Source organism: Barbus barbus (genome assembly GCF_936440315.1).
Source record: "Barbus barbus genome assembly, chromosome: 16".
NCBI classification, from domain to species: domain Eukaryota; kingdom Metazoa; phylum Chordata; class Actinopteri; order Cypriniformes; family Cyprinidae; genus Barbus; species Barbus barbus.
In genome coordinates, this window is record NC_136744.1 from 2820376 (window position 1) to 2845658 (window position 25283).

Sequence of the window (25283 nt, forward strand, 5' to 3'; positions counted from 1 at the left end):
GATTACGGCCGGATAGATGAGGAAGGGTTGGAGACCAAGCACTGTCATCTTCTTCAGAACCGGACCAAATGCCTTTCTCCTGATCACTGTAGCTGGACTAAAGTCGGGACAAAATAGCAGTGTGACATTGTTCTGTGCGCATTTCACCGGATAAGCCTTTCGAGCACCCTTCAGGATATCTGATCTGTCATGCCATCTCAGTACACGGAAGATGAGGGTGCGCGGCCGATCGGAGCCCCTCCCTCCGTCATACACGCGATGTGCCCGGTCGATCTCAATGTCACGGCCCTTCAAGGAAGGAATCCACTTAGAAATATTAACTCTGAGGAAACCAGCCGCGTCGGATCCCTCAGCCCCCTCTGGCAGCCCCACCAGTCGTAAGTTGTTCCTCCTGCACCTGTCCTCCATATCCGTCACCTTCTCGGTGAGTCGCTCCAGCTGATTTCTTAAGCCCGTGACTGTCCTCCTATCCTCACGTGCAGCTGCTTGAACAGAATCTACGCGGTCACGTGTCTGCTTCGCCGCGGTAGTTATGGTCTCAAACTCCTCTCTTAGCTCTTTAACAGACTTGTTGGTCGCTTTTATGTCTTCACGCAGTTCGCGTAATGCTGGAATCAGTACAGAGTCCATCGCCTCTCTTACTGCCAAATTCACAACCGAATTCAATGTGTTTTGTTGCTCTTTAAATGCTAGTTCGATGCGGCTAGCAATAGCCTCGTCGAGGTCTTCTCTGGAGATGGCAGAATCTCTTAATTTTTTCTTCATTGGCGATTGCTCAATCTCTCTTTTCCGATCCCCTTTGTCTGCCTTAGCACTCATGACAGGTCCAATGCAGAGTGGTTCAAATTTTACTGACAGGATCATACAAAATATGGCAAAGTGAGCAGAGCGAAAGATTCAAGCCTGCATCGCCGTCGAAGGGTCACGTGATCCCCAGTAGTAATTTCCTGAAAATTCAGCTTTGAAATCACGGGAATAAATTACTTTTTAAAAAATATTAAAATAGAAATGTTATTTTAAATAGTAAGAATATTTCAAAATTGTACTGTTTTGCTGTACTTTTGATCAAATAAATGAAGGCATTGTAAGCAGAAGAGACTTTAAAAAAACATAAAAAATCTTACTGTTCAAAAACTTCTGACTGGTAGTGTACATAAATATTGATATTGAATGTATACATTTTTTTTTTTTGTAAAATTTTGAATCCATAGTCCTAATATATATTTAACCGAGCTACGAAACTGAGCAACACACTTATGTATATTTTTTATCTTCCCTCACACACTCTCCTTTCCTATTCTCTTTCCTTCCCCTTCTATCATGTGTTTCCAAACCATTCCGGTTCTCTCTCACCCACGCTCTAACATCACACGCAGACGGCAACGTAATCCTGCTAACCTGCGCCCTATCTCTACATCTTCCACTACACCTCTTTCTTTCCCTGAGGGTCTCTGGAATTGACTTCATTTCTGCTTTTTCTTTACAATCCACACTCAGCATCTTGGGCTTGACTGAGACCTGGATTCGTCCAGAAGATTCAGCAACCCCGGCCGCTCTCTCTCATATTTCTCTCTCTCTCACACCCCACGTCAAGTTGGCTGGGGTGGGGGCACTGGTCTGCTCACTGGTCTGCTCATTTAAAACAATTGGAAATACTCAACCTACTCTCCCCTATGCAATTACAAATCATTTGAATCTCATGCAATTACTGTAACAGCTCCTATAAAACTCCAGATTTTGGTAATTTACCGTCCCCCTGGCCAAATTCTAGCCACCTTCCTAAAAATTGCACCAATTCCAATGCACAGACTGGAGAGTGATTGCTACCCATGCCATTACACTCAGTCAATCAAATCAGATCTCTTTATTGTTACACATCCTGTAACAAAGCAGTATAAACAACATGATGTATATATAACTGACAATATACTTAAAGGTATAAAGGTGTGCAAGAGATGCAATTTTCAGGTCTGGAAATCAGGAAGCTTACAGCTCAGCCAGGGCCAACCCCAGGAGGGCATCATCAAGGCTAAATATGCATACAAAGCACTTAATTGGGGAGCACTTAATCTCTGCTGACCCCCAATGTATGTGAAAAGGCATTTGGACGATTTCGAGATTTCAAGACGCCTAGTTATTTGCCCTCATCCAGCTCTGCCTCTCTTTCCGAAAAGCTTCACCACTTTAATGCTTGCTTCGACCAGGGTAGCAAGGAGATAACATCTAAACCGGATCCTCTACCTGGAGAACTACGCCTCTCATTCTCCTCCACTGAGGTTTATAATACCTTAAGCACAGTGGATTTAAGGAAAGCAGCTGGTTCGGATGGAATAACTGGGTGTGTGCTCAGAGTTTGTGCAGGTCAGCTGGCTGGATATTTTCAATCTGTGCCTGGCCTTGTTCTGCCTTGAATGACTTCCACCCAGTTTCACTCACCCTTATCATTGCTAAGTCCTTTGAGAGACTGGTCTTACCACATCTGAAAGCCATTCTTCCTACTGCCCTGGACCCTCACCAGTTTTCCTACTGAACAAATAGATCAACAGAGGACACTATCTCCATGGCGCTCAAGTCTGCTCTGACCCACCTGGACAGTCCCAGCTCTTACGTCACACTGTGACCGCCTCAATTCTGGTCTCCAAGCTTAGACAGTTAGGGAGTAGCACATCACTGTGCAAATGGGCGTTAGACGTTTTGACTAACAGACCCCTGTTAATCTGGATAACCTCACCATGCACACTGGTTTGCTGCAAGGCTGTGCGATAAGATCTCTTTTATACACACTGTTCACTCATAACTGTATCTCTGTACATGGTTCTAAGGGTGGGGACACACCAAACTGATGGCAAAGTACTAGCGCTGAGGAAAGCCAACTGTGGTGTCATCTTCACCTGCATCAGGGCAAAAAAAAAGTTGCACTTAAACAAACTGGACAGACTAGACAGATATGCTGGAAAGTGGAGGTCCAGATTTGAGAACCCCAGGTGTATGCTCTCCGCTTGTGTGAGAGAACATAATTCTCCCATACCAGGAGGTGACTAGAGCTAATGATGCAAAGCACACTGAAAAAATGAAAGCCAATCGACACTCAGAAACCACCCCACATTGCCCGGCGTCTGACCGTCAGCTTGGTGTGTCCCGGGTTTAACACCATTAAGCTCTCAGATGACACCACAGTGGTTGGCTTGATCAGAGATGATGAGATGGCTTACAGGGATGAAGTCCAGCAACTGACTCTGTGGTGTGCTCACAACAATGTGGTCCTCAACACCCAGATGACCAAGGAGTTCATTGTGGACTTCAGACAAACTAAGAGCCATGTGCATTGTCTGTTTGCATCAGCCATAGAGTCATAGTGGAGTGTGTTTTAAGCTTCCTGTTTCAGGGTGAAGATCTACGACAACCTCATCTGGTCCATGAGCTCATTAATATTTAAAAAAACACAGCAGCATCTTTATTTCCTGCAAGGCCTTAAGAAAGCTCATATTTATCCCTGGATACTGTTTGATTTTGACTGCAGTATCATGTGGTATGGCAATTGTTTAGTGGTCACTGTGATTTTGCCAAGTAAGACATGTTCCTGCATCAACATCTTTTGTTGATCCTGGATCTACATTATTGTCCAAACATATAGACCTATCCCTACCCCTAAACCTAACCCTACCCTTAATTTATCCCTAAAATCGGAGGGAAATGATGGTTGAATAACAAGGGTGTAGAAGCACCTAACTCTGGTTGTAAGGCTAAAATGGACATTTCCTGTTAATTTATCCATGAAATCTGATTGGTTGATTGGAATGTTGTTGCAGGATCAACATGGATGTTAATCCAGGAACATGTTGCACTTGGTGAAATCACGTTCACCATTGTTTAGTATCGGACCGTAAGGCACTCCAGCAAATGGAGAAAACTGCCCAGTAGTTCACCAGTCTCTATTGCCAACAGTCAAGAACATTTACAAAAATCACTTCTTGAGAAGGGAGAATGGGATTATCAAAGGTGCATCCCATTCCAACAATGATCTGTTCATTCTCCTTCCACCTCGCAAGTACTATAGGAGCCTAGAGTCCAAGACCAGCTGGCTCAGGAAGAGTTTCTCCACTGAGGCTGTGACCCTGTTGAACTCTTTGCCCTGAGACATTGCTACCTTTTACCTCTTTACTGTCTCAGCTTTATTTATTTATTTGTTTATTTTGCATTAGCTGAACATATTTCAGTGTTCATAGTATTTATTAATATTGTGCATTCATCCCACTGTATGTTGTTTATGTTGTCCAGTTAATGGTGACTTAGTCTGAGAATGATTCACTAAGCTATGTAACAATTTTAAATGTCAATAATTACTCCTATTGAAGTGTTTTTGTTCAATAAATTCACCTGTTTATTGCCTTGATCTTGTTTAGAAAACGTTGTTTTGTTGTTTTCTGGAGGGTGTACTCATTTTTGCAACACAATATTTTATCACTTTAATTGGAAAATCCTATTTCCCTAATTAATTTTGACGGTTTATTTTGGTTTGTTTGTTTTAGTAATTTGTCATCCAGAGTTGCTGGTACATTATTAAAAGAAACCGCAATATGTCTTCTATGTAAAGAGAAATAACCTGTCTGTTTACTTAAGATATGGTTTACTTAAGACAGATATGGGTGTCATGCCATAACATATTTTTTAATATGACTGACTTTATATGTAATGTGAATATTAAAAACAGATTCATACACACATCTGCACTTTGTTGTTTCTAACGAGAGAATTCGCCAGAAAGAGGTGTTCAGTCAATGAGTGAGTGAGGAAAACACCGACATTTTAGCAATGACTCATAAGCTCAACAGCATCGTGTGTGATTGGTTATAATGCGCAGTGCTGTAAAAACGAGTCTGTGACTGGCTCAGCGCCAGGCAGCGAACACAGATTTTAATTTATCAGCTGATGATATGACACGCTGAACGATTTAATCACGCTGGTGTGATTGTATCAAATATAGAAAATATTATTCAGCTATTTTTTTTGTCTTTTGGAAGCTGCATTCAAAATCCACTTTGGCTCAAAATTCTGAGGGGGCACGTGCCCCCTTACTTTGAATGCATGATGCCTCTGGAGGGGTTACTTATTTATGCTGAGTACTGAATGTAAGATATACAAAGGGTTTGAAATGAACACATGCCAACCCAGTAAATGCAGGTAAAAATCAACTGCGGCATGTAACACAAACTCGGACACCAATTTACCCAGTTGTGATTGATAAATTATGTCCTCCAACCAGGAGACTCCAATATTAGCAAAAAAAAACCCCCCAAAAACACAAACAATGATTGATTGTAGTAAAACTGAAAGCTATTCAATCTATCAGAAGCAGATTTAATAATAAATATAGTATATTTCAATGACCTTTAAAATCTAGTTTATTTCTGCAGCCAAATTGGCTGGTGAGTGAAAAAAAAAGTTAATTTCAAACACTAAATGTAAATATTCAGTAGAAATAAATGCTTCTGGGCCAGAGGCATTCCTGTCTCTTATTGTTATATTTTTTCTTTTTTTTTTTTGTTACAGCCGAGATTCCTGCTCTACTATTGAGTAGCCAACACAGTCATCACAGAAGCTGTGAACACTGCTACACACGAGTTGGACCCCCAGGGCCTCCAGGACCACCAGGCCGTCATGGCTCTCGAGGATTCCCAGGTTTATCTGGTTCTAATGGGCTGCAAGGTCAGCGGGGTTTACCTGGGCGACCTGGTGTCCCTGGCATGAAAGGTACAGGCATGCTATATTATCCCAGAAAGTTCACAAAAATTTATTGGTATACTAATTGGTTTGTCAGTATTATTGTTATACCATTAGTATGTCTACAGCTGCATATCCCTTACAGAACAAAAATCTATGAGAATATACTGCAAAATATAATGGGATGTATTACTACATTTCCATACATTGGAAACTAGTGCTTATATTTTTCAATATATAGCAATATATGCTTTGACAATATATGGCTATATATTAATACATACAAATATATTTAGAAAATATAGCTGCAAGCAGTGATTACTGGGGTTCAAGCACTTTAAGGCCTTTATTTCATTTAAGATGTCATGGTCTAGGCCAACCTGAAAGTTTGGACTGGCATTACAACACATCCATGATGAAGAATATTGCAACACACAAATACTCAACCTGAAATGAAAGGGCTTACGTATAATAATTCATACAAAGTACAGGTACATCTAAAAAAATTCATGAAAATATCTAGAAAAAGAATATCATGAAAAAGGTCAATATTTTTTGTCAATTCAGAAAGTGAAACCCATATATTATATAGATTCATTACACATAGAGTGAAATATTTCAAGCCTTTATTTCTTGCAATTATGATGATTATGGCTTACAGATAATGTCATGCCGCATATGGAAAGAAAAAAAAAAGAGTATTTTTGTTTTGTTTCAACAGTACAGCGTGATCTGTTTATCTTTGTAACGGTAGTAGCTACTGCGCACGTCACAAATCAGGAAGTAGATCTCTGTGCGGTAGTCAGTCACAGCAGTCTGCGAGCTCCCTCAGTCATTCCGTTTCTCGAGCGATCGCCTTTTCCTCTTCCCTTTTGCTAAAGCAATGTCTGTGAGTACTTCTTATCATGTGATATTAGGATAGTGTCTATTTTCATTTTTTGTAAGACTATTGAGACGCTAAGTTAGCTTTACGTTTATTACTGCCTATTGTTTAATAGCTCGATTGCGTTTATCGTACAGATCACCGCTGTGTAGATAATCCGTGCTGTTTTCTCTGTCACGTGTATTTGGATTTAATATTAATATATATTTCATCTGTATTGTATTAGAGTTTCACAATATTCTCAGTAAACTTTATAGAAATGAATCATCTGTGTCCTGGAGTTTCTTGGGAGTGTTTAAGCTGAATGGAGCATAGTCCATGACAGTGAAAAGACGTGACCGCTAACGAGGTGAGTCACAATGTCACAACGAAGCAACGGTAAAAAAGGCAATGAAGATATCCAGTCTGAGACTGTGCGTTCAAGAAGCAGTCGTTCATCTGGTACATCGTCCAGCTCGAAGATTAGTATGGCTGTCGCTATGGCGAAGGCTGAAGCAGCGCAAGCTAGAGCAGCATGCACTCAGAAGGAAATCGAGCTTAAAGTAGAGCAAGCTCGTGTTCAAGCTAACCTTGATGCATTAAATGATGCGAAAGAAAAAGATGCTGCCATAGCAGAGGCAAATGCTCTCGTGGCCGGTCTACAAGATATGGGTTTTGAAGTATGCAGTAAGGCTAGCAGCCAGGTTCCACAATTGGTCAAAGACCAGCGAGTCGCCGCTTATGTGTCGGTACAAAACAGCCTATGCAGCAGAGGTTTATCCGTTAGAAGAGGCAGTGATTATGCTTCGCCAATGCTACATCCTCTGCATTCTCAACCTAATGATGCTATCTTCTCAACGCCTCATCCACTCAGCACGAGTCAAAATCAAGTTCCTCAGATCAGAGGAGCGCCGCTGCAACAAAGCTACAATCAAGTACTTAACTCTTGCCCATCTCTTCTGCCTGGTGGGAGTCGTTCGCAACAGAACGTCAAAGCGGAACCCTGTCCTTCTGTGCACACGCATGCTCACAAGACACCTTATGGAGCTAGCTATGATCATTCTACGCCCACTGGAGATCTCATCAAATACCTAGCTCGTAGCAGCCTGGTGACTTCATGTCTAACGACATATGATGACCAGCCAATGAACTATTGAGGCCTGGAAAACATCGTTCCAGAATGCTATCGCCGATTTAGACCTGTCTGCTGCAGGAGAACTCGACCTCCTCACCAAGTATTTAGGAAAAGAGTCGACAGAACAAGTAAGAAGAATTAAAACAGTCAACATTAAGGATCCAGCAATTGGATTGCGTATGGCATGGGAACGCCTCAACGAAATATATGGCTCACCAGAGGCCGTCAAGCAGGCTTTGTTCAACAAGCTAGAGAATTTTCCGAAGGTTACAATGAAGGATCCACAAAGACAGAGGGATCTAGCCGACCTGTTGTCGGAGCTTCAAGCGGCCAAAGAAGACAGCTACCTTGCAGGCTTGTCGTATTTAGATACCTCCAGAGGTATTAAGCCTATTATCGAGAAACTTCCATACAACATGCAAGAAAAGTGGCTTTACCTTGGCACAAGATACAAACAGGAACATTTTGTTAGTTTTCCACCTTTCTCCGTGTTGGTAGACTTCCTCGCCACGGAGGCAAGGGCTCGCACTGACCCAAGTTTTAACTTCTTCACGCAAGCTCCAGCAGAGAGAAAGAGTAAGTGGGAGAAACCTACTAGGACATCAGTATACGTTCACAAGACGCAGGTCTCAGGAACTGCTAAGGCCGAGAGTGGAGAAATTACGGAACGTATTGATCCCAACAAACACTGCCCTCTGCATAGAAAGCCTCACCCTTTGAGGAAATGCAGAGGCTTTCGTGAGAAGAGCATAAATGATCGCAAACAGCTTTTGAAAGAGCATTACATCTGCTTTCGCTGTTGCTCCTCCATAAACCATCTCACAAAGAATTGGACTGCTGAGATAAAATGTACAGAGTGTGGGAGTGCGGCTCATGTGACAGCACTTCACCCCTACTCACCTACCTGGAAATCTAAGTCGTCCCCTTCCACTTCAGAGGATGGCGGGGAGGAGGACAAAGCAGAAATCCGGGACGTTAAGTCGACGTGCACTCAAGTATGTGAAGGATTGAGTGCCAGAGCATGTGCTAAGATCTGCCTTGTCAGTGTATTTCCCAATGGCTGCAAGAAGGAGTTCAAGAGAATGTACGCCATACTAGATGAACAGAGCAATCGCTCCCTGGCGTGGTCGGAGTTCTTTGAGATTTTTAAGATCTCTGGAAGTTCCTACTCATATACCCTCAAGACCTGTGCGGGGTGTTCAGAGATGGCGGCGAGGAGAGCCAGCGGTTACACTGTGGAGTCGGTGGACAAGAAAATGACCATTCATCTGCCTACACTCCTGGAGTACAACCAAATCCCTAACGTTCACACCGAGATTCCTATGCCAGAAGCAGCCTACCATCATGACCACCTGAAGCGTATCGCTGACAAGATTCCGCCTTTATATCCGGATGCCGAAATTCTCCTCTTACTGGGCAGAGACATCTTACAAGTACACAAGGTCCGAGAACAGATAAGCAGCCCAGGAGATGCACCATTTGCGCAAAGGCTTGATCTGGGATGGGTCGCCATCGGTGATGTGTGCCTTGGAGGTGCCCACAGAACACAAGAGGTGAGAAGCTACAAAACAGCCATCTTAGAGAATGGTCGTACGAGTTATCTTCAACCATGCAACAACCGGATCAGAGCGAAAGAGGTATTTGGTCAAGAGTCTAGACCTCAGCATCATCCAGTACCAACCTCCATCTGTGGTTCCACGGTGCTCAGTGGAGACTGCTTAGGGCAGACAGTCTTCGCTCGTTCTCCCGATGACCATAGACTCACTCCATCCATGGAGGATCTAGAGTTTCTGAAGATAATGGAAGCCGAGTGTTATCAGGACAGTTCTAAAAGTTGGGTTGCACCTTTACCCTTTCGGTCGCCAAGACAGCAGCTGCCTAACAACAGGAAACAGGTTTTCGACCGTCTTGTTTCGCTCCAGAGCTCATTGGAAAAAACGACCACAAATGAAAGTTGATTTCCTAGAGTTTATGGAGAAGATGTTCGAGAAGGCACATGCTGAAGTCGCCCGCCAACACAGCCTGGACAAGAGTGTTGGTACCCACCTCTGTTTGATGTGTATCATCCAGGGAAACCAGATAGAATTCGTGTGGTCTTCGACAGCAGTGCATCATATGAAGGAGTGTCGCTCAACGATATCTTGCTCACTGGTCCCAACCTTAATAATAGCCTGCTAGGTGTTCTTATGAGGTTTAGGAAGGAACAGGTGGTGATCACTTCCGACATCGAGCACATGTTCCACTGCTTTCTCGTCAAGGAGGACCACTGTGATTTTCTCCGCTTCCTGTGGTACAGAAACAACGACCCTACCTCCGACATCGTCGACTACAGAATGCGGGATCACCTTTTTGGGAATAGTCCCTTGCCTGCCGTTGCAGTGTATGGTCTGCGACGGGCAGCTAAGAAAGCAGAGGCTGACTGTGGTAGTGATGCAAGAAGATTCATCGACCGTGAGTTCTATGTCGATGACGCTTTGAAGCCCTTCAGCACAGAGGAAGAGGCCATCAGCGTCCTAGGGCGAGCACAGAAGATGCTTGCAGCTTCTAACCTCAGGTTACACTAAATTGCTTCAAATCGACTGGCAGTCATCGAAGCGTTTCCATTTGATGATCATGCCAAGGACGTCAATAGCCAAGATCTATTCGTCGATGATTTGCCGATACAACGTAGCCTTGGATTGCTTTGGAACATGTGCACAGATACATTCATGTTACAAATCGAAGATGACCAGAGGCCATTCACTCGTAGAGGAGTACTTTCGGCTGTGAACAGCCTCTACGATCCTTTAGGATTCCTCGCAGACATCACGGTTCATGGAAAGCTGATACTCAGAGAACTATCTAAGCAAGCAGAGGATTGGGAAACACCTCTCCCCAAAGACATGGAGACTGGATGGACTAGATGGAAACGGTCGCTCCGAGACTTGGAGGGACTCCAGATACCACGCCCTTATACGTCATTCTCCACCGCAGGTGCTCTAAGAAGAGAACTATGTATCTTCGCAGATGCATCGGTTAAGGCAATAGCAGCCGTAGCCTACATCAAGGTGACAAGCCACCAAGAACAGACTGAGATCGGCTTTGTCTTCGGGAAGGCGAAGTTGGCGCCTCAGCCTGATCTAACTATCCCAAGACTTGAGCTTTGTGCGGCTGTTCTCGCCATTGAGATCGCTGAGATGGTAGTTTCAGAGATGGATACAACGTTCGACAACATCACCTACTACACCGATAGTAAGGTTGTATTGGGATACATCCAGAATCAGTCAAGAAGATTCTATGTTTACGTACACAACAGGATCCAAAGAATCCGTCAATCACCTTGCTTTGGCCTGTGGAAGTATGTCCCAACGCACCTCAACCCAGCTGACATTGGGTCAAGAACTGTGACTTCAGACTTGCTTAGCAGCACAACTTGGCTCAAAGGGCCAGCCTTTCTTCATGATGTATCTTTGCATTCACCTGAGCTTCAAGAAGCTTACGACCTTATCGACCCTGATGCCGACTCTGAAGTGCGTCCTCAGGTAGTGGCAAGTTTCACTCATGTTACCAGAGATGTGATACATCCGGAACGGTTCGAACGCTTCTCCAAGTTCAGCACTCTCCTTACAGCCATAGCTCACCTCATCCATGTGGCTCATTCCTTCGCCCACTCTACCCAGGATGAATGTCAAGGGTGGCATGTCTGTCGACCTACACAGGAAGAGTTGTTGAAAGCCAAAGTATGTATTGTGAAAAGTGTCCAAAACTAATGTTATTCAGAGGAACTTAAGTGTATCAACTTAGGATCCAACATTCCACCGAGTAGCAGCCTATGGAAACTGCACCCCATCTTGGACCAAAATCAACTTCTTAGAGTAGGAGGTTGAATTGAGCGGTCAGGTCTGAGTATGAACGAGGTTCATCCCATCATCGTTCCTGGTCGGCATCATCTAGCTACCCTGCTTGTGTCTCATTATCACGAAGCAGTGAAACACCAAGGGAGACATCTGACAGAAGGTGCCATTCGAACGACAGGATTCTGGCTGGTGGGAGCTAAACTCTGCATCTGCAGTTTGCTTCACACTTATATAAGACTGAGGGGAAAAATGGAACATCAGCAGATGGCAGCTCTGCCAGCAGAACGGCTACAAGTAGCACCTCTTTTCACTTATGTAGGTGTCGACGTTTTTGGACCCTGGGAAATTGTCTCACGCTATACAAGAGGAGGAGTCTTCAACTCTAAACGATGGGCTGTGATGTTCTCTTGTATCTGTTCGAGGGCAGTCCACATCGAAGTGATTGAAGCCATGAGTACCAGCAGTTTTATCAACGCTTTGAGGAGGTTCTTTGCAATCAGGGGCCCCGCAAAGCAGATCCGTTCCGACTGTGGAACTAATTTCATCTGTGCTTCTCGTGAACTGGAGATGCACCATTCGAATCCAGGTTTCAAAAGAGTGGAAGAGTACTTGGACACGCAGAGCTGCACCTGGGTATTCAACCCGGCCCACGCGTCTCATATGGGCGGCGCGTGGAAACGAATGATTGGCATTGCCTGTCGTATTTTGGATGTTGCTTGAGTGGAAAAGGTCACATCTTTCACATGAAGTCCTGACCACCCTCATGGCCGAAGTAACCGCGATCATGAATGCCAGACTGCTCATCCCAGTGTCTTCGGATCCAGAATCGCTCCTCATCCTCACTCCAGCGATGCTTCTAACCCTCAAGACAGGTTCTGCACCTCCTCCTCTGTCAGGAAGCTTAGAGGAAGCACATCTCATCAGAGAAGAATGGAAGCAAGTCCAGGGCTTAGCAGACATGTTTTGGAACAGGTGGAAACATGAATACCTCAAAACATTACAGATTCGGCACAAGTGGCAAGGAAAGAGGCCGAATCTCCAAAAAGGAGACATAGTTCTCTTAGTAAACTGAGTAGTAAACTGACAAAATGTGATGTTAAATGTGATCATAGTGTCTTTATAATTTATAGACATGAATACAAATGGCAAACCAGTAAAAATAGCTATCTCAGTAAGAAGAATGAGCCAATTAGTGGTCCTCTGCTGCCATCTAGTGGTTATAAAGGCAGTTCCAGGGACTTTGTCATTTAAATGTACTGTTTTTCAACTTTTAAAACGTTTTAGAGGCTAATGTCTGAGCCCCATAAATTTAGCATTTTGCATGCTTGTATACAATCAGATTGGATTGGATTGGATTGGATTCAATTTATTGTCATTGCACATGTAGGTACAAGGCAACGAAATGCAATAAAGAAGAAGAAATACAGCATAACATGAGGAAAGAGAGGAGAAAAAAATTGATCACACATGTGCTCGCCTTTCATGGAGTTTTGATTTAGGATTTATAGGGTTTTGGATACACTATCAAGGCCATATTTTAAAATGACCCTGTTATAGCTGTCAACATGCAAATGTTCAAGTTTTTTTTTTATATATATAATTATTGACCTAGAGATTGATTTTATTGATTCTGACTTTAAAACGTAGGGCTAGCTCACAAAAGTAGTTTTTTTTTTTTTTTTTTTTTCAAATAATCTCAAATATTTAATGAACAGTTTGATTGACAGCATTTGTCCCAGAGGAAAAGTTGTTCACAATGAGGATATCTATGAAGATATAGTGTTTTTTGAAAAAAAAAATATGTATATATGTTTTTGTAATTTGAGGCCATTTTTAACTGTTTTATTTAAACTGTTATAGTGCCACCTATTGTCCGATCTCTATGAAAATTTGCATGCTTGTTAAGAGTCAACTGACAAATGTTTTCAAGTCAAGTCACCTTTATTTATATAGCGCTTTTAACAATACAGATTGTGTCAATGCACTTAACAGTATCAAATTGGAGGATAGAGTGTCAGTAATGTATAATAATAAGATGAAACACTCAATTTTTAGTTAAAAGCATTTCATTATTTAATTCAGAGATGTCATTGTCTAGCTCAGTTTAGTTTAAATAGTATCTGTGAAATCAAATTGACGATAATCGCTAGAAATTAAGTGTCCCCAACTGAGCAAGCCAGAGGCGACAGCGGCAAGGTTTTCACCAAGTTTCATAAAAGTTTTCAAGTTTTTGTTTAGGTTTTATAGGCTTTTGGGTATATTTGGCCATGCCCTCTTTTACCCATTATAGCTAACCAAAGGACAAAATTCAAAATTTCTTTTTTTTGATAATTATTGATCTAGAGAGTCCAGAGAATTGTGCTGCAGTGGTTTGATTGAGATTGAGTGAAAAACCTAGGACTAGTTTGCAAAAGTAGGTTTTTAACATAAATGAGAATAATTAATGAACGGTTTGGTTGATAGCAGTAGTTCTTGAGACAAAGTTGCTCAGCATGAGGCGATCTATCAAACGATATGAATATTGAGAGTATGTGTGACAAATTGTGCAATATCCAATCATTTATGCACTTTAAAAATGCAGTTTCGTCCCCCAGTGGCTGATTTCTTTCAAAATTCTTACAGACCTTTAGGGCCATGAGTCGAACATGCCCACGGAGTTTTGTTCTGGTCGACCTTCGTTAACCTTGTCCAATAGGTGCTTAAAATTATTTGGCCAATGGTGGCCATGTTTTTTTAGATACACAAATGTCCTCATAGAAACTTGTGCCACTTTGGACAAAGACACTGCATACCAATTTTCAAATTGATCGGACCAACAGTTGCGTACTTATAGCCATTTTTAGATTTTTTCCATCTTATAGCGCCACCAAGTGGCAGAGCTGAGCATTTTTTTTTTATTTGACCAAAGATTGTGCTCGTACATGTGTACCCAGTTTGGTGGAGATATCTCATTCCGTTCATTGGCTAAAATTAGCATTGAAAGTTTTTGCATACTGTTGCGTGCGAAAATCTTCATTTCAACTTTTTTTTTTTGATAATTATTGATATTCAATGTCCACAGAACATTTTTGCACTGGTTTGGTTTTTTGGGTGAAAAACCTAGGACTAGTTTCCAAAAGTGGGTTTTGGACATGGACATTTTTGTTTGTGTTGACCCAAGGATTCCAACAATGTAACATTTTTGAGTACACGACAAACGGTGTATGAGCTAGGGCCAAACATTTCTGAAATTTTTGTTTTTTTTGCACTGTAGTGCCCCCCTTTGGCTGATTGGAGCGAGTCTTTGGATCTGAGTAGCGAGCAATACTACTACGATCTGACCAAGTTTCAGCTCTCTAGGCCTTACGGTAGAGACCTGCGCGGGATGGATTTTTCAGTGGATTTTTCCGCAGAAATATATCTTATCTGGTCCTTCTCCCGCCCGTGACATTCATGTTTTGTCCTGCTCCCGCCCGCAAAAGCCCCCATAAAAGTAATCTATAAAGATTTTTTTCTGTACATCGAAGAAATTTACATGAAATGGTTCTGTAATATCTCCTAAACTCCACAACATCGCAGCATAAACGCTCCCGATAAAATATTAGTTATTTAGGCTAAGCATCAACATTCACAAACCACTGTTATTTTTAACAGAAAAGCAAGCATGGGCTGCTGCCAGCATGGTTAGGCATGGCAAAATGTGAGCAGCGCTTCCTTTATTATCACTAAAAGCTGAAATCTCAGTTCATCGCGATCTCATTAAGCTCTGTTATAACACAATGAATCTTTCACAATGTCTACACTTCGTGTATTAAAATGAGATGATTTGTGAGCACGCAATTTCAGCACTGTACGATTCGGTACAGGTAATCCTGATCAGGCCTGCGTTTCCACTGCCAAGAGTACCCTTTACTTGATAGGCGTGGTGTATGCCGGAAAGTAGTGATCGACAATAAAGCGCGACAATAAGCACAACTCTGCCTCTTTTATGTCAGTTTTTATGAACAATAATAACCATTATAAAAGTATAAGTACAAAGTATAAGAGTCTTATATAAGAGGAAATAAAGACAAAAGCAAACAATTCACAGTCAAACGTTTGCTATAGTCAGAGCTGCAAGTTGCTACGGTAAAGTTCAAAATAAATAAAAAGTTAAACTTTGTGCTCAGTCAAAACGATATGACCAGGAACAAATAATAGATTCATGAGACCACGAATGCCTGTTAAATATACACAAAAAATTGATTCTCTTTTAATCACCACAGAGACATCAGAGCCAGCGGCAAATGTCGGAAGGACTAGCCGAGCATAAGGCTGCTCAAGGCGGATACATGAGCACGGAGCACCCGGTGATCGCCTGGAGCTTCAAAATCAGCATAGCAAATTTTCAAATAGGCGCTATATCTTTATAAATAAACCGCAGATTTGAGTTTTAAACAACTACATTCTCACCTGAAAAACTCTTAAAACTACATATAATGACACAATAACAGTAATATTTTGAAAATTACGCGTGATTTTGGGCAATGACTTTTCACAAGTCCACAAGAACAGACAAAAACACATTGAGAAACGGTTATTATCTGTGTGAAAATATAAGAGTATAAAATACACAGTTATATTTTTTGTGTGTGTTTGTGCACTCTGATGTAATAAGCAGATTAGAACACAGCAGAGCGGAAAGAGTGAAGGAGAAGCTTTAGCCCCTTGTATCACGTAAAAGTGACAATTCTAGTAAACAAATTAACTTCTGCGGTTAGTTTAGCTCCACCCTTTTGGTACCTTTGCTGTGCTAGGTACCCCAACGAAAGGGTACCAAAAAAGTGGTACGGTATGGTTCGCTATTTTGGTACCATTCACAACTTCTGACAATGGAAACGGACATAATTGCATACCGTACCGTACTGTGCCGAACTGTACCGCTCAGTGGAAACGAGCCATTAGATAAAGGTTCATCTTTGTCTCATCGGTCCATAAACACAGTTCCAAAACTCTTCTGGCTCACCTTTGTGCTTTTTTGCAAACTCTAATCTTGCCTTTCTATTTTTGGTGCTGGTCAGAGGTTTGCATCTTGCTGTGTAGCATCTGATTAATGCAACAGGACACAGCTGATCACTTAGAAAGACCTGTGAGGCAACTGTTCCAATACTTATGCTCACATCAGATAGAGGGATGAACTCTAAAAGTGCTGAACTTCTTAGCTGGTAAAACATGTATGTGTTGAAACGGCTAATAATAAAATGTGACATTCTGTAGTTTTGTCTCATATTCATCTTTTAATCATATTTGTAAATGTCTTGACTCCACAGCCAAAAGAGAAATTTTGTCTTTACTGTTCCAATACTTTTGGAGGGCACTGTATATATTATAAAGTGTATTACGGAATATAAAATGACATATATTGTGATATATAAGTAAATATATTGTCCCATATTTTTGAATATATGAAAGTGGCAATTCCTTGGGTATTATTCAATATATTGTAATATATTTACACAATATATTATACTATATAGTTTCTAATATACCGTTATGTCATTTAATATATTGATCATTCATATATTATTAAATATATTTTCTTTGGATACCAAAGCATGTGAGTGGAGTGGAGCAGTAAAATTTCCTCCAGAGCAGAGTGCCCTTCTGAAGATTCTGCTCCACTCGTTCAATCTGCTCAAGGCTCCTCACTCAACCCAGAATGCTCTTTGTGATAAGCTTGTTTGAGGATATGTGAAATGAGCAATAAGTCTATTATAGAGTTCAAATATTGTTTTAATGAAGTTGTGAACCTTATACATAGTTTCAATGCACAGTAAACATCAGAGTTATAAATGAAGAAGGAAAAGAAATTGAAAAGGAGTGTGAGAAACTAAGTTAGGAAATATTCATTTTGTGTGATATACTAACAGGGAAGTTCTTATTAGTTTTTTGCTTTTGGATAAAAATAAGTTTAAAAACCTTTGCAGTGCTATACTATAACAAGCATCCCGACATCCACACTGATGAGAGCGCCCTTTTAGATGAATGTGTAAATATGCGCTGCATGCTTTCCTCTAAATAACCAAATTAGCATGCAGCGAAAATAGCAACGGTGAGAAAACAGCAGTCAAGAAATCTTCTGAGAATAGCGATGTGGATATTTTTCCACGAGCTCTGCAATTCAGCATTATCTAGTCAAATCATGTCACATTTATTTATAGCCTACTGATTAATAAAATATTGCTTTAAAGCCACAAATATCATCAGGACTGCTTTTCCCAAAACATGGTAAGCCTAAGTAGATCGTAGACCTATTGCCAACAATGGTCTCTATGATCAACTTAGCTAGCTTACGATGCTTTTGAGAAACGCAGCCCAGGTTACATATGTAACCATTATTCCCTGAGAAGGGGAACAAGACACTGTGTCCACTAGTGCACACTATGGGGAATGAACTACCAGTGTGACCATGAGCATAAAAGAGTGCCTGTAGAATACATAATTCTCTTCTTTTTTGAAGAAGATGTGCACAGGAACACTAGGGGTCTAGGAGTCTCACAGAGAGCCTAACAACTTGATATTGCTATCTAGGCGGCGTTCCAAGGAGTGGAGGCCTCAGCAAAAATACTCTCTGTAGCGAAGCCTAACAACACTCCTCTGGAAAGGAAGTAGCCAAGGAGGCTCACAGAGAGCTTGGTACTACTGTCTGGCCAACCTATAAGGACAGAAGCCTCTGCATATCGAGAAGAGGCCTAATTACACCATACACATGGAACAACCTCCCAAGAAGGCTCACAGAGAGCCTAACAGCTCTGAACTGTTATCCCATCAATGCTCTGAGGAGTGGAGGCCTCAGCAAAAAGACTTTCTATAGTGAGAGGAAGCCTAATAACACCCCTCTGAAAAAGGCAGTAGCCAAGGAGGCTAGCTGAGCTCAGAGTATTGAGGCCTAGTGTAATAACTTTCAAGCAAGATATGGCCTAGCTACAGCTTATGCCTGTCAATGAGGCCTAAACGAGAGCCTAATGACTTGACACTTATAACCATGTGGAGCTCAGGGGTGCGAAGGGCTTAGCAGGATAACTTTCTATAGTGAAAGAAGGCCTAACAAACACTCCCAACCCAGGAGTACTATGGAGGATCTCAGAACCTGTAGCTCAGTACCAATGCCTAAGCAAGCTTTAGGAATGGACACCTCAGTATGACATCTTTCTAAAGTGAGAGGAAGCCTAACTATGTTCAACACTCAGGACAGCTTTCAAGGAGGCTCACAAAGAGCCTAAACACTCAGAATTTCTATTCAGATGGAGTTCTGAAGAGGGAGCAAAGAAATGACTCTCAAGCGAGAGGAGGCCTTGTGTGGTCCCTAGTAACCAGGGAGGCCCCAGAGAGCCTAACAACCTGACACAACTCTAAATCAAGCTCCAAGGAGAAAGGCCTTAACATGATTAACTCTAAAATGTCCTAGTCAAATGTCCTGGTCAAGAATAACTATCAAGGAGGCACACATAGAACCAAAAAGCTTGACACTGACAAAACTTGACATATATGTACTCTGATGAGTGGAGGCCTGAGCAAGACTCTCTATAGTGAGGGGAAGCCTGGCAATAGTCCTCAACAGACGCAGCTAGCCACAGAGAGCTTAACAACTTGACACTACTGCCTGGCTGAGCAATAATTTGGAGGCCTCGGAATAATGACTCTTTAAAGCCAGAGGAGGCCTAACTATATCCTATGCTCAGAACAGCTGAGCTGAGGAGGCCAACAGAGAGCCTAACAACTTGGAACTGCTATCTAGGCAGGCTCTAAAGAGTGGAGGCCTCAGAAGATAGACTCTCCATAAAGAGAGGAAGCCTAACACTCTTCTACAGTGGTAGCTAACCAGGGAGGCTCACAGAGAACCTAACAACTTGGCACCACTGTCCGAATAGCGCTCTAGGGAGCAGAGGCCTCAGCAGGAAGACTCTCTATAGCAAAAGGAAGCCTAACAATGCTCCTCCCTGTTGAAAAAAACTGCATATGCTGGTTAGGTATGTTTTAATGCATGGCTGCTGGTTTGAGCTGGTTTAAGCTGGTCATGAGCTGGTCCTAAGCCGGTCCAGAGCAGGAGCTAGTTGCTTAGGACCAGCACATAATAATAATAATAATAATATATTTATTTTGTATAGCGCCTTTAAAAGTAGCTTTCTCAAAGCGCTTTACAGACAAGCATAACAACAAAGGAATAACACAATGTAAATAAAAAAAAAAAGAATAAACACATAAAATTAAGACAAACTGGTCCTTAACATGACCAGTTAAGGACCAGTTTAAACCAGCACACGACCAACTTAAACCAGCTCAAACCAGCAGCCATTCTTCAAAACATACCTAACCATCATATGCTGTTATGCATCATATGCTGTTATGCTGCGAGTGAAATTAGACAAACTTGGGGGGGCGCATGTCCTAAAAGGTTGAAAACCCCTGCTCTAAAGCAAGAGGAAGGGTACCTACATCCTGTGCTCAAGACAGATGTCAGGGAGGCTCACAGAGAGCCTAGCAATTTGACCTTGCTATCTAGACAGAGCTCTGGGGAGCACAGGCCTCTAGAATAAGAGAAGGTCTATCTATCCATAATGTGGACAGCAGAGGGCACAGCCTATCAATGATATATGCCCCTCTCTTCATCTAATACCTCAGAATTCCACATTAATCGGTTTCTTATTTTGAGAACAATATGACAGAATTAGAACTAACAGGAGGAATTCTAAGAGGGAAAGCACTTCCCATCAGATTATTTCAGTGCTCCGCCTACAAAACCTGTGATCAATTGCGCCTAGCCGCTCTGATGGCAGCTCTCATCCCTCAAGAGAGAGTTAAGCATAGGCAGAGCTTCTTACCGTGACTGCATCACACAGCATGCATTCAGCTCTTGAAAGAGCTGATCACACTCCGTTCAAATGGTAGATTCTCTCAAAAATCAGGCGAGAACAGAATCTGCTGCCACAAATGCATCGCTACAAGTTTGTTCAACCCCCTCGAGAGCTGAATGCGCTCATTCTGTCTACTATCCTTCAGGTAAAAATAAAAAACAGAGCTTCTTACCATCTCTTTCATCCAGTCCTGTGAATGCATCAAAAAGGAGCACATCCAGCTTCCTTGTCAGTTGAATGCACTCCATCCAGCTTTTTCATTGAGAAATGCTCACCAGCAGTGCATTTAGCACCTTCGAGAACCAAATGCGAGTACTTCTCATTCAAATACATAACGCACGATTCTGAAATGCTTGCCTGGGTCTTTCATAGCAGTTGCATTCTTTGCACGTACACAAACAAATGGTCTCCTGAAGACAAAGAAGCGAGTGACATGTTTTTACAGACACACACTAACAGCCACACTGGTACAGGCTGTTGCTGACCAATGTCAAGTTCATTGTTGTGTTTTGACATGCTTCAGACACCAGTCATGCTGGAGGCATTCCCCAAACTGTCCTGAGTTCCCATTCTATAGGCCTACTGTAATTGAGACATTTATTCAAGAAATTCATTATTAACAGAAAGTCAAATTTAATGTTGGAGCAGAATTTGAGTGAACTTCGTTTTACTGGTGAGCATGAGTAGTACTTGACTGGAGCATTCACTTGGGCCATGAGCAAGTGAGTGGACTGCTTTGGCAGAGAGCACACTAGTGAGCATCACTCCGCTCTGCTTCACTCACATGCTCTGGCATATACCATTAGAAAAAAGATTATTTGTATAGAAATAATAAGAAGCACGCAGTCTAACATGACTAACAAGCTGTATTTGATGAAAAATAAGTAATTTAAATCTGTATTAAAATCAATAGCCAACTTTGTATATATATATTATGTAAATGAAATTTGTAAATTAAATCATTTGATTCCAGACAGGTTGTATAATTCCAGTCATATAATTATGTTATGACATAACTTCATTGTCATCTTTAATTATAGTAGCTACATGAACAAAGAAAGTACAAAGACAAATTTCTATCTAACCCTATTTGGACAGGACTAGTTTTTTGAATAATGTTTGAGTTGACAGTTCTTATCACCACGCGTCTGTGATTCTAATCTATAATGTATTACCTGACGCTGATATTACTATGACCAGTCATAGAAGTTACTGCGATATGACTTTGTTTAATTATATAATTATATTTTATAATTTCATATTTCTGTTAGTATTTTGCCAGATACCATCCATATTAAAAAGTACCGCATGAGGAAGATTAGCGCATAAACAATAGTTCAGGTTATTCAAAACACATGAGAAGCATTAAGATAATACAATATCAGTAAACACTGACATTCACTTTCGGACGTGATTAGATTTCTCAGTGGACCATTATGTTTGCTCTGAAATTTTAACATATGGTGTGTGAGAAAACCATAGGCTTGACAGGTTGGAATGGGGTTTAAAACTAATTTCTCAAACTAATCCCATCCGAATAAAACTTGTCAAATTAGTTTTCCTACAGTAGCTTAAGTAAACTGAATGAATAGCTCATAAAGTGAAATCTGTATCAGCATAGATTTAATTATGAATTGTTTGTTTTGAACAGACAGAATTTTTTAATTTATTTATTTCTGGCTATGTTTAGGTGATCCAGGAGAAAAGGGTGAGAAAGGAAATCAAGGACGCTCACATATTGGAGACCCAGGTCTCCCAGGACCACCAGGTGAGCAAATGCAGCACCACTACTAACACATACATTGTGTATTTTATTTTTGCCCTGAGGTTCTATTATGTATGTTGATAAAGTTTTTTGCTCGTTTGTTTGCAATAAATATAGTTTTCCATGGAAATTTCCCACTCTTTCTGGCCATAGCTGCCATGAAATGAGTGATAGCACTTCACTCTACTCTTGTTGTCAGGTCTAATATATTTTACTTGCCAATCTGTCAGTAGCATTCTCTTTGCAAAGGAAGGTTAAAGTCTTCATAGTACATACAAAGTTCTGTCATGAACTTGAGATGGCACAGGCCGATAACTTCTAACTCAATCTGACATAATCACATCATTATTAACATGGTGCAGCCCGACATAATAAATCTTGGCTAGTGCTTGCTGTAGCAGTTGCAGTGTGCTTCAGAAACCCTTCCACCTTCCCCAGCTCCACCAGGTATAGATCTGCTATATGGGGGTTATTTCATATGTTATATGTGCAGCAGCATTATTTCCTGCATGCTCACAGCAACATGTCTGTGAATGTATTGGCAGCAGCACGTCTCGGTACAAGTCTTGGCAGCAGCAGTGTTGCAGATCTATTCCGCCAAGACCAAACACATCAACATTGCCGTGTATATTACCATGCTAAACTCTCCAAGAGTTGTTAGAACAGAAATTATAAGACATATTTAATAATTAATGAAGTCAAGTAATATAGGCAGTCACATTACTTGACAGACACATTATTTTGTTTCAGGTGCAATGGGTCCACCAGGGGTCGGAAAACCAGGTCACCCAGGTAAGCCAGGGTCACCTGGTCACAATGGCGAGGAGGGGAAGAGGGGGCACCCCGGTGAGCCCGGTCAACCAGGCGTGTGCCATCCTTCCATGTGCTACGGTGCAATGTTGCGAAGAGATCCTTTCAGTAAAGGGCCAAACTATTGACACAGCTTTGGCTGAAATGCATACAGTCTGGATGCGGTGCTGCTCAGTGAATGAAAGAAAACAATAACAGCGAATCTTTCCAATCTCAGGATGATCATATTTTTTGAGAGTGTCTCACACTCATGGACACATGAAGTACCTCTTAAAGTGTAAATAATATGATGTTGCCTACATTAACACCACCGATTGTCCATGACTCAATGTTTTTCTGTGTCACAAGCTGAGATGTGCCATGATTCATTCACGCTGTTTGTCATGAGGCATGAAACGCATCAGCCGAAAACTTGTGAAAAGCATCCAGTGTGAGGAGCTCTGCAACACTCGCAGTGGAAATTCTACCTAGACATCGACTTCCTTCCCCACTCTCTTGCTCACCCAAGTGGCTTTCATCCATCACCAGCCAATCATCTCGTTGTATTTATGAAGCTAGATTTACTGTCCATTTTGCATTTGTGTTTCTTTTTGGTCGGATGCTTCTTTTACTGCTTGCAAGCTTTTCATGGGAGGAGTGGGAGTTCTTCTGCAATGCTTCATGCTTTCTTTCCTATATTGACGTTTCTCAGATATCTATGATAATTATTGTCCCTTTAGGTAGTGCTTACTAGGGTTCCCACATCTTTTGACCAGTGAATTTCCATAATTTTTTTTTTCAGGCATTTGTGATTACAGGAAACATAAAAAAATAAAAATACAAATCTTAAAATTTAAAATTATATCCTGTAATATTTTAGAGAAAATATATATATACATATATTCAGTATAAAAATGTCCATGGCTTTTCCATGAATGTGTAAGATTGTATTCATTTCCAGGCCTTTACCATCCCTGGGCTTTATAATTATCTGATATTCCAGGTTTTCCATAGTCGTGGGAAATCTTTATTACACTTCAGATTACAAATGTGAGTGTGATTAGATAATATCTATATTAAATGTTAAAAAATGGTAAATTGAAAAAATTTATCATATACATTTTAATCCACCTTTCTCTACAGCAAATTGTCATGAACGACACCATTCTGAAAGCATTTTTTATCTTTTACCCTTGGCTGATAAAGGGTGTGTAGTAGAGTGTAATAAAGCTCACTTTCCCATAAATGTATAATTTTTTTTGTTATTTATAAGAACTGATATCAGTTACCGCTTTTCCTGTGAGAGCGCTTTCTTATTTTTGCAGTGATTTTTTTATGACTGTTTGAATGACTTTTGATAACATTAATTAAAACCTTTTTTTATTATTTTTTGTTGCTGTTGTTGCTTCATGATTTGTAACAAAACTATTACTTTTATTTTATTATGTGGGAAATGTATACTATAGTTTCAAGCATGTGATTTGCAGCATTCTTACAATGTTCCACAACAATTTCATACATTAATAGTGGTTTCATGCAAAAACCGAAAATCTCAATGTCTGAGGCACATCCTGTGATAAATCCTTTATTTACGTAGTATTGGTTACGGGTGATCCAATCAAATTGTTACAATTGAGTATTACTGGTTGAAAAGAGATTATGTTGAAATAGGTATTATAACAGGATGATACCGCACAAATTAACCATTAAAGCTAAAATGCTACTAAAATATTTTACTGTTAAAAACGCTGCTCTCCTGCAATTATTGCACTCATCCTGAGTTCCACTCCTAGATGTCGCTGTTACTCTTTTCTTACATTTAGGATGTTCCCTAAGACTTGACTTTCAGGTTTTCATTCTAGATAAGCTAAAATTATTCACTTTCATGTATTTAAGTGCCCTCACGGGGCTGACATACATTGGATTTTTAACCAACCGGTCAAATGTTTGGACACACTCATTCTTTTTCACATTTTTTACTAAGTATTCAAGTCAATTATATTACGTCTTTTAACACAGACTGAAGTATGAAGTAGACAGCAGCTGTTTGGATAGACAACCAGCCAGCCAAATGAGCCGTCAGTAATGAAGGAGTTCCCATGCTGGACACTTGCTGGCTTTTTTTCCTTCACCATCACACACACACACATACACACACACACACATATATATATATATATATATACATACATACACACACACACGATATATATATAGAGAGAGAGAGAGAGAGAGAGAGAGAGAGAGAGAGAGAGAGAGAGAGTAAAAACACAGCTTAGTATTTAGTATTGTCTACTGTAGT

General features: G+C 41.1%; 1 protein-coding gene across 1 annotated transcript in view; it reads left to right on the forward strand.

Moving 5' to 3' along the window:
• Positions 1-23800, forward strand: part of LOC306882067 (uncharacterized protein) — a 133996-nt gene extending 110196 nt beyond the window's left edge. Inside the window, exons 27-29 of the mRNA XM_079436513.1 lie at positions 5551-5751; positions 22118-22195; positions 22943-23800. Coding sequence (XP_079292639.1) covers positions 5551-5751; positions 22118-22195; positions 22943-23130 — 467 coding nt within the window. The 3' untranslated portion in view covers positions 23131-23800. The remainder of the gene's footprint in view (positions 1-5550; positions 5752-22117; positions 22196-22942) is intronic.
• Positions 23801-25283: the final 1483 nt, after the last annotated feature.